The following is an 11040-nucleotide window of genomic DNA, read 5'->3' on the forward strand; positions in this document are numbered from 1 at the left end:
GACAAAAAGGACTGGACTGCTGCTGAGTGGTCCAAAGTTATGTTCTCTGATGAAAGTAAATTTTGCATTTCCTTTGGAAATCAAGGTCCCAGAGTCTGGAGGAAGAGAGGAGAGGCACAGAATCCACGTTGCTTGAAGTCCAGTGTAAAGTTTCCACAGTCAGTGATGGTTTGGGGTGCCATGTCATCTGCTGGTGTTGGTCCACTGTGTTTTCTGAGGTCCAAGGTCAACACAGCCGTCTACCAGGAAGTTTTAGAGCACTTCATGCTTCCTGCTGCTGACCAACTTTATGGAGATGCAGATTTCATTTTCCAACAGGACTTGGCACCTGCACACAGTGCCAAAGCTACCAGCATCTGGTTTAAGGACCATGGTATCCCGGTTCTTAATTGGCCAGTAAACTGGCCTGACCTTAACCCTATAGAAAATCTATGGGGTATTGTGAAGAGGAAGATGCGATACGCCAGACCCAACAATGCAGAAGAGCTGAAGGCCACCATCAGATCAACCTGGGCTCTCATAACACCTGAGCAGTGCCACAGACTGATCGACTCCATGCCAAACCGCATTGCTGCAGTAATTCAGGCAAAAGGGGCCTCAACTAAGTATTGAGTGCTGTACATGCTCATACTTTTCATATTCATACTTTTCAGTTGGCCAACATTTCGAAAAATCCTTTTTTTTTGTATTGGTCTTAAGTAATATTCAAATTTTCAGAGATACTGAATTTGGGATTTTCATTAGTTGTCAGTTTTAATCATCACAATTAAATGAAATAAACATTTGAAATATATCAGTCTGTGTGTAATGAATGAATATAATATCACTTTTTGAATGGAATTACTGAAATAAATCAACTTTTTGATGATATTCTAATTACAGTATATGACCAGCACCTGTATGTGGACTATGTGGATATCTGGCTCTCTATTCCTCTGTTGGTTACCATTCAAAATATGTCTTTCATAAAAACTAAAGTAATTATAGCACAACAGGAATTCAACTAAGAAGGTGTTGAGCGTGTTAATGATGTTTTTTTTATTTTAACACAGCAGTTGTACATGGTCAGATGTTGTTTCTGAAAGCCCTCACTGACAACAGCAGTTTATTAACAGCAATCCAGAGATGACACATTTTTGAAACACTGGAGTTTTTCATGAGGCTACCTGCAGTTGATCTGCCATTTGTTAAGTGGAAAAAGCAATGTTCATGTTTGCTCTTCTTCCCCATTGGCTGCTGTGGTTGCCAAGGTGTTCTTTAAGTGGCAGGTGAGAATTTCAGGCACAAAAAGACACCGTGATTTTATAGAAAAACAATCCAAGCTCAGACTATAAAAGAGTCCCAGTATTGTCTGCATGAATACACTTACAAGGAAATATTTTATTAGTTAGTGAAGCACCTTGTAACCACTGGTCTTGCTGCTGCACAAATAAATGTTTATTTTAAAAGCCACTTACATTCCTGCTTATGTAACGCTTGTCTAGACTCGTTACTTTTATGACGTGTAGGATTATCACAATTATCAAACACAAAAATGGCAAAATGTAAACCATAATGTTTATATAGGATATAATGAAATGTCTCATACAAAAAATACCTGTTAATTAGTATCTGAAAGAAAGTGACTAATCCATCTTTAGTTCTGTTTGTTTGCTTCAAAGGGAAGTTCTTTAAAATGTGTGTAACGTAACATGTAATCTAATAATTAATATTGTGATGAACTGTGATTCCACATACAGTATCACTTATATTGCAACCACATCGAGGGTGTGACAACACCATTGCAGCTGTACTAAAGTTAGACTCTTAACAGCTTCTGTGAAGAGACCTCAATGTCTGAAGTTGCTGAGATAAAAATGACCAGTTGTATTTTGATTAAGACAGATGTTTCCTTATAATACTGATTGTACAATTTCCCTTTCCAACTGCTTCTGTTTTCTTTGTTCTTCTTTTAATTTTCTTGATGCATCTTTCCCCTCTCCTCCCCCCTGCACCTTTGCCTTTGAGACTGTCCTCAGAGGACAAACATCAGCACTGGTTATTTGTTCAAATACCTAAAACAAGTTTTAATTCATTTCAGTTTCATCACAGACCTGCAGTTAACGTTAGCTTAGAGGTGTTTGCAAAATGGCTTTGGGGCAATGTGGGCCTATTGGTCTGTCCTTTATTTTGTTCCAGACTTAAATATCTCGACAACTATTTGCTGGATTGACAGAAATTTGTACAAACATGCATGGCGCCCTAATGGTGAATCCTAATTTTGTTGATCCCTTGACTTTCCATCTAGTGTTAACAAGAGGTCAAGATTTTCATTTATCCCATGAAATATTTCAACAGCTAGTTGATGGATTGCCATGAAATTCAGGACGAATTGTAATAACTTTGACTCTTAGTCTTGTTTATTTACTGTAATCATGATCTTTTCCAACTAAGTGTTTTACTTGCCTTCCTCTAAACATACTGTAACTATACATTTTTTGTCATAGCCACACTTTCCCCCTAACCTTAACCATACTGCAGTTGCCACGCAGAGGTATTGTAGAAAGCCATACCGAAACTGGGACTCAGTAGGGCTGAAATGACTAGTAAGGACCTCTGTTGACTGTGGAAATTAGGACTTTTGGCGCTCAGAAGCAAAGATGGAAGTAATGTGACCTTGTTATAACATCAGAACACCTGTTGGAAGAAGGTCAGGTTTTGCATTGTGTTTCAATAGTTAACAGTGGTATCTTTAAACAATGATCACTGCCTTCACTTGCCAAGTACTTTTTTTTCTGTAACATTTGTGTCATTTGTGACAGTTTTGAAAGAGCAATGGAAAACTGTGTTGTGCTGACAATAGGGGTGCCAAGGCAGTAACAAAGGACCTATTATGTCAGAGGGTGTGTTGCTTTATGCTCATCACGTTATCTGTCCTTATTCTTCTCCTTCTCTTGAAAAGTTAGGACCTCACCCTAGTATCGCCTTATTTATTAGCCACAATAAAGAGAAGTTACAATATCAATATAGCAGATGCACATGTAGGAATCTGAATGTATTTGCTGTAAACATCCCGTTTTATGTAATGCTGCATTCTTAACAATGAGTGTTTGTGCTAATTTCATTATCCCATGTGAGTTAGCTTCACAGAACGCAGAGACTGATCATTAATTACTGCTACATTAGGGTTTCCCCGAAATACTACTCCTGTGTGCTGCTCTGTAACTCAGTGTGTTAGTGAAATCCTGCACAGTTAGAAACCATCAGTAAAGCACTCCATGTTCCTTTCAAAACAGGTTCTTTCAGCTCCATCTAAAACCTTTCAGGCCAAATTTCAACAACCTAATCCACGATAATAGATTTTTAAATTTAATCTTGCTATAAATAATGAAGTTTCTTTTAGGAACATTTCGTATATATTTTCAGCCACAACCACAACCAAAGATTTTTCTTGCACATACATTGATAATGACTATTTGTTTTTCTCTGACTGATAGTTTCTGATAATTTACAAACACCAGACACAAATAACCTTAGGTTCCTCACCAGAGATCATCTTGCTGTGTTTCTGGCAATGACAGCACAGCTCTCTGTGGATAATTACATTTGATTTAAAGAGGCTGGTATCACATGTATCCTTGTGTGACCTGACATCAGTCGATGCACCACAGGGAGTACAAAGTTCACCTTTTTAAACCTAATTAAGTATCATTACTGTCTCATTGCTCCAAATAATGCAGGGATCTTAACATAAAAAGGCCACAGTTTCCCTGCTTGCACCTGATCGTGTCACACTCAGATTAGATTAAATTGATTTTTTCACTCTGCAAAGAGCTGTTTATGATTTCTATCTGCAGTAGTTTTTAGGGAAGCAGATAATCAAACATTTCAATGTTCTTTATACTATTGCAAGTCATCAAAAACCATTTTTAAGACAGAATTATACTTATCTGTCTTTTAAAAACATATTTAGACAGGAGTGTAAGGCCTTTCCAAGAGGAAACACCTGGGCCCTTCCATCAGGTCTTTGCAGAGTCCAGAAGTACACGCTGTTCCTCATGTACAGTACAGTTTTCTGTTTTTTCACGATAAAGTACTTTTTAAACAAGCAAATGTGTTCAAACTGACTTAGATCTGGATTTTATATTTGGCATGGGTCCTAAACTTGTTGCATTTTCTACAGCAAGAAGATGCTGATCACCACTGTTCGCAATACAAACAAGGTGTTTTTGCAACAACAAGAGAAAAATGGTTGATTGCACCTGCAAATAATCATATACAAATGTGACTTATTGATTACTATTAAGTTTGAATGTTAAGACAAACTGGACATGAATTGTGTCGCAAAAATTTTTTATTACTAGCTGGTTAGTTTTGGTCTTGAAAATGTAGTGGTGCCAATTAACAGGTAAATTCAGTAATGGTGCAAGATGTAAGATGAGAACCTTGGAACCAACGTGTTAAGTATATAACATGTTTAAAGTTTTACTTCTTACTCCTTGGTCCATGCAATCCTTTTAAATCCTTAATTTATTCAATCGCAGTCTCTTTGATTGAAGTCAGGAACACATGGTGGATAAATCCTCTATCCATCAGTATTAAGTCACATAGATTACCTTTCACACCAATGCACAATTTAGAGTCTCCAAATTCCTATTTTCTTTCCGGACTGTGGAGGGGAATTGGAGGAAATACACATGAACAAGATTCAGTTTTTGTAAATATTTTAGATGTTAAAAGACGCATTCACAACAATGGTCGAAGTAGTTTCCTCCAACTTTAAAGGTTTTCTTCCTTTAGTTCCAGTTGACAGGTGATAGCAAAGACAGTAGAATTCAGGTGGCAAAAATAATGGCATCAGTATTTCTGATCCTTGTACACAGTTGGTTACAAGTCAATAATTAATAAAAAACTAAAGAATCAACCCTAAATGTTTACTTTTAAGGATATTAAATCAACATCTAAGCCGGTAGTCCCTCATCCTTGGAAACCTCAATATAAACCAGGGGAAACAGCAGTGGGAACTGCTCTGCCAAGAAAATCTCTTTGGTTCGCTCCTCCTGCTAGGTCACTCTGTCCACTTAGTATGATACTTTTGAGTTTTTGTGGCATGTTAGTCATGTAAGTAGATATAAAGAAACTGGACAAACGCAAAAGATGCAACAGCTTCCATTTTTCTACTAAGGTTTGGAAATCAGAAGACAAACTGTGTTTTTGATCTTGTTCTAAAGCTCAGCATCTCTTTCCTCCTCCTCACAGGAAATGCCACAGTGTTGTGGTGCACCTGCTGCACGAATGTCTTTAAATCCGTGACCAACCGATTCATCAAGAACCTGGCGTGCTCGGGTATCTGCGCAGGCCTGGTGTGCGTTCCCTTTGACGTGGCGTTAGGAGCCAGCCCTCGATGCTGCTGGTGGCTTCACGCTCTGGTGCTCTGCAAGGCCATCAAGTTCCTCCATAAACTCTTCTGCTCGGTTACTGTGCTCAGTTTCAGTGCCATCGCACTCGACAGGTCAGTTCAGAAAAATGTTTGACATAAAATACTTACCAGTTTATTTACATAGAAAGAGATAATACAATTTTTAATGATAGATAATTGTGGCTTGCAATTGAAATTAAAATCCACCTCTTACAAAACCAAAAGAGCCCTCTGTCCCTGAGTAGGATGAGTGTGATGTTTTGTTTTTTGCTCACCTCAGCTCTGCAACCAGAACCACTGACTTTGAAATATGTGTTTGAAAAGGCTAGATGTACCTCCCACTCCCTTCGCATGATTTGAAAGTACCACTTAAGAGAAGTGGATGGTGTAAATCGATTCTCTGATCAGTTTATCAATACATTGCTTGGCCGAGTCAGCTGGAGTAATTCTCTTCCAAAACATTGAGACTTGGCAGGACAAACATCCACACTGCACAAATGGAGCAACATCAAACTGTAGCTAAACTCCAGAAGATTGTTTTTAGTTTTTTGGGGGGGAGAAAGTCTTTTTCAATCTCCCTCTACACCCTGTGGTGTGGACTAGGGTAGTTGGGGGGTTGTGATCGATGAAGCATGTTTAAGTCATGCTGAGCGGCATCCCTTCAGTGCTAAAAGCTGCAGGCTGCAGATAAAAGCAGCCTGAGATGGCTGCAGCTAACTTGCAGTAGTTCTACTAGTATTAGTTTAGAAACACAGTGATAAAAAGAAATGTGAACTCAGGAACTATTCTGGGTATTTAAAAGAAAAATTGCTTTGTTTATTTGTCATTTTGTTTTTTAATTTAGGCCTAACTGCTCAGTAAAATGTTCTGTTCTGTAAATCCCTAGGAAATTGTCTAAATGTTTAAAGCCTTTTCTCCACTTTCAGATATGTAATTTGAGAATACTTCAACCTAATCTAATTTAATATATTTCTTGCCGAAAACTTAATATTTAGTCTAAAAAATAACCAGAATCTGTCTTAAAAAACACAACATGTGAGATAACAGAATGTAAACTCCTTATTATGAGATTAAAACCACCAAATTCACTAGACATGTCTCCCTGGTGAACTCTGTCCCCCCAACGCCCCACCCACCTTCACACACATACACACATACTCACCAACCCCCATCCTCTATCCCCTCACATTGACACTCACTACTGGTACTAAGTACCAATGAAGCACTTCTGGTTAGATGCTATCTGCATTTCGTTGCTTTGAACCAGTGACATGTGCAATGACAATAAAGTTGAATCTAATCTAATGTCCTTAATGATAGCTACAGCCCTGCTTGCTGCTAATTACTGCCATGTCTGTTCCTGCTTCTGCTACTAATATTTAAAAAAACAACATCCACCGATCAGCCATAACATTTTGACCAATGACAGGTAAAATGAAAAACACTAAATATCTCATTACCATGGCTCCTATCAGTGGGTGGGATGTATTAGGCAATAAGTGAACATTGTGTTAGCAGCAGAAAAAAGGGCAAGCGAAAGGATTTGAGCGACTTTGGGATGGGCCAAATTGTGATGGTTTGATAACTGGGGTCAGAGCATCTCTGTTGAAGGAATATTGTGAGCCATGTTCAGTTGTGATGAAGAAGTTTTGTAGACTGATGAAGACTTAACATAGCATGGTTTATTGAGCCCGGCCAAGGAGAAACAGTACCAGCATACAACTTGTGAACGCTAAGGCTACAACTAATGATTATTTTCATAGTTGACTAATCTGTTAATTATTTATTTGATTAGTCGACTAGTCACAATTTTTTTTCAAACCATTTAACTAATTAAATATCTTTCAAGTGAATTACTGATCTGCAACACACAGCGTTAAGGGAACAAGATTTACTAGTATCAACGCTAGGGGGAAACCAGGGAAGAAGACAAGACAGGGTAGGCTACTCCTATAAGTCACTGATTTATTATTGCACTTAACGTGTTTGCTAATACAAGTAAAAGAGCGTTCTCTCAGCCAGACTTCAAAACCCAGAATGCAAAGCTCTATGGAGAGGCTGCTCCAAGATAAAAGCCAGGCTTTATCACCCAAAACAATAAGCTCGCAATCTGATTTATTGCCAAGTAGGTTTTAACTTTAAAACGTTTAACAAAGATTTTTGCTTTGGAACTATATAAAATAAATGCACATAAAAAGCAAGTATTATAACCACAACTCTACACTAACAATGTAATATCTATTTAGAATAATAAAGCAACAGTCCCCTTTCATACTACTTCTGTAGTTTATTTTTCCAAAGTGCTTATACGTTTAATAAATGGAGAATGTTCTGTAGGCTACAGATGTTTCTTGATTTACTTTAAAATGTTAAACCATTACTCAGATTGTAAAGACAAAATAAGGTTGAACATTGAAACTAGCCAGAAGCAGTGCGGTTCTAAGATTGCAACCAGGCGTGTCCTTGTACACGTGCTCGCTTGAGCTCATGAGCGAGCAAACCCAACCGTTTCATACAGAAATCCTACAATAAACGCAGAAACACCAGCATGCAGGCTGCGGCTTTTCACTTAGACATGTTCAGGCTCTGTTACTTCATGCTCAGACAGTTACTTCCGGCTCAGAGGCAGGTCAACGCCGGCTCCGTAACGTTACTTCATTCAGCGCAGCGAGTCGCATATCGGCACAATCCTCCCGGAAAAAAGGCAGAGTGACAGCGGCTGTAGACAGGTAGGGAGACACACAATATACTGGAAACTCAGGTAAACGCCTACTGCAACTTTACAGTAATAGTTTTATCAGCTGCAGGTTGAACTAATCCATGCTTGTTACATGATCCCGGTACATTTACTGCATTTAGCCGACGTGCTACAGAGTTAGCTCTCCTGCTGCATGTAACTATCTTTACCATCTGTGTTTCTTTCACCGGAGGCTCAGCAATGTCAGCACAGCTAAATACATTGGATGATAACGAAACGGGTAGTGAGCTGGACTGAATATTATAACGAGATTGTGTCAATCTTTATAACAGTTGGACCGCAGTAAGTAACATTACTGGTTTATTGTGGTGTTACCAATACTCAGGTACACAGCTTCTCCACCTCTTCCTGCCGTCACTTCGTGACCCACATAATAAACAATACTGCAACCTCACAGCGACAACAACCCAGAGGAAGAGCCACGCACTAACACCTAAACTGAACGTTACGAAGCAAACAGCGGCAGGTCCGAGCTACTGTAGCGTTAGCTGGCTGCATCACTATAGGCTAACGTTAGTAAACAAATCACTCCACATTTGCTTTTTACCGTTACGTCCTTTCTTTCAGGCTAAATCAACAGTGGTACACAGGATAAAAATATGGGTCGCGTTAGTTGGTAAAGTAATGTGGAAAGCGATATAACTTTGCACCGGATAACATTAGCAACAGTTCTGCTGTTAGCTTCTTTCTCTGTTGCTTTCCGCTTCTTGCGTGAAAGCTTCTTCTTCGTGAGTTGTCTTACAGTCAAGCAGTCATGGGAGACAGTGGAAGCGATACTGCCCCCAGCACTTCCTATAGTTCATTGCAGTTAGAAATGAACAACCAGAACTGTTCTTAATAAGAAGATTGCTGTCTCCCCCTTAAACGGCATCTTTGTAACAATGCGTCGACAATGAAATTTCATGTCGATGAATTTTTATAATCGACTTCGTCGATTACATCGACTAATCGTTGATTACATTGACTAATTGTTGCAGCCCTAGTGAACGTGTCAAATGGCAACACCAAATCTGAAGGATAACATTTTTTGGTCCCTTTTTATGTTTCTGTCTTCCCCCTAGTTCCTGTAGGTTTCCCTATTAGATCATCTTTAGCTGGCCTTAACCTAGAACAATAAATCTATCTGATGTTTAGACTCCAATGCTACGTCATATTGGAATCTATTACTATCCATGTGTTACACTGTAATCTGTAGACCAGTATTTTCTTGTAAAAATTCTCAACCTTGACTCAACCTTGTCAGATTCCCAGAGAACACCGATATCTGCTAGCCTAGACACTTGAGCTACTGTCTCTACCTTATCATTCTAACTGTCATCTCCCTAACATGTGAGAAATAACAAGAGCCGGAAGGTCAGTGAGCACTTGTGGAGTCAGCTAATGACTCCAAGCTTGACCTGTCTTTCCTTTCCCTGTTATATCAATGGTGCCCCCTAAGAAATATTCTATAACAATCTCCAGAACTGCAGCTGTTGGGGTGGTCCCAGTCTGCAGTGGTCAGTACCTATCAGAAGTGGTCTAAGAAAGGAAAAGCAGTGAACTGGTGAAGGGGTTAGGGGCAGCCAAGGCTCACTGATGCACGTGCCGCGAAGGCAGATGAGCTACTAGAGGTCAAATTGCTGAAAGAAAAAATGTTAATGCTGGTTCCGACAGAAAGGTGTCACACAGTGCATTGCAGTTTATTACGTATGGGTCTGTATAGCCATAAACAAGTCAGGGTCAATGCGGTGCCAAATGTGCCCAAAATGGGCATGTGAGCATCAGAATTGGACTATGGAGCAATGGATGAAGGTCTCAAGAATCACGTGTTCTTCTACATCACATGGATAGCCATGTGAGTGTGTGAGTGTGTACCTGGGGAACACAAGGCCCTAGGATGCACCATGGGAAGAAGGCAAGCCAGTGTGATGCTTTGGGCAATGTTCTGCTGGGAAACCTTGGATCCTGTCATTTAAAGCATTGTTGCAGACCAGACCATGTACACACCTTTAAATGGAAACGGTATTCCTTGATATCAGTGACCTCTTTCTGCAGGATAATGCACCCTGCCACAAAGCAAAAATGTTTCAGGAAGTGTTTGAGGAACACAACAACGAGATCAAGGTGGTGACCTGGCCACCATATTCCCCAGATTTTAATCCAATCGAGCATCTGTGGGATATGCCAGACAAACAAGTCCGATCCATTGAGGCCCCACCTCGCAACTTATAGAGCTTAAAGGATCTGCTACTAATGTCTTGATGCCAGAGACCTCAGTACATCTTCAGAGGTCTAGTGGAGTCCATGTTTCAGTGGATCAGGGCTGTTTCGGCAGTAAAAGGGGGACCTACACAATATTAGGCACGTGGTCATAATGCTATGGCTGATTGGTGTATATCCCCAATTATTAATAATAAAGCAAGCACTCTGTTTGTTTTGCATATATTTGGTTTCAGAAGCATTGTAGCTACAAGCTAACTGCTAACATGCTAGCCATTCGGGAACATGCTAGCACTAGTTATCATGCTAGCTAGGTCACTATGGGACAAAAAAGTTCACCCAGTAATTAAAAAAATGTATTGTACCGTTTATTGTGTCTCATAACTATCTGCTAACTCTTCCTCTTTTGTGGAACAAGATAAAGGAGGTTCAATGAAAGTGTGACACACAATGAATATATACGTTTAGCGTATACTGCCTATGACATTTTCATTTGCAGTATTTAAAAGTAAAGCAACTGGCTTTAGACCAGTACAATTATTGTTAACATTTGGATGTGTCACTCATCCTTGGATTAAACGTTTCTACCACATGTCACACGTTTATAGACGTATAGTGATGATACTAACCCAGACAGCACAAAGTTAGCACTGTACTGTTAGCATAAACATTTGCATATATGAAA

General features: G+C 39.4%; 1 protein-coding gene across 1 annotated transcript in view; it reads left to right on the forward strand.

Moving 5' to 3' along the window:
* Nucleotides 1–11040, forward strand: part of gpr176 (G protein-coupled receptor 176) — a 22609-nt gene that overhangs the window by 7172 nt on the left and 4397 nt on the right. The window contains exon 2 of the mRNA XM_046059861.1: nucleotides 5239–5491. Coding sequence (XP_045915817.1) covers nucleotides 5239–5491 — 253 coding nt within the window. The remainder of the gene's footprint in view (nucleotides 1–5238; nucleotides 5492–11040) is intronic.

This window comes from Micropterus dolomieu, linkage group LG10 (genome assembly GCF_021292245.1).
Source record: "Micropterus dolomieu isolate WLL.071019.BEF.003 ecotype Adirondacks linkage group LG10, ASM2129224v1, whole genome shotgun sequence".
Classification (NCBI taxonomy): domain Eukaryota; kingdom Metazoa; phylum Chordata; class Actinopteri; order Centrarchiformes; family Centrarchidae; genus Micropterus; species Micropterus dolomieu.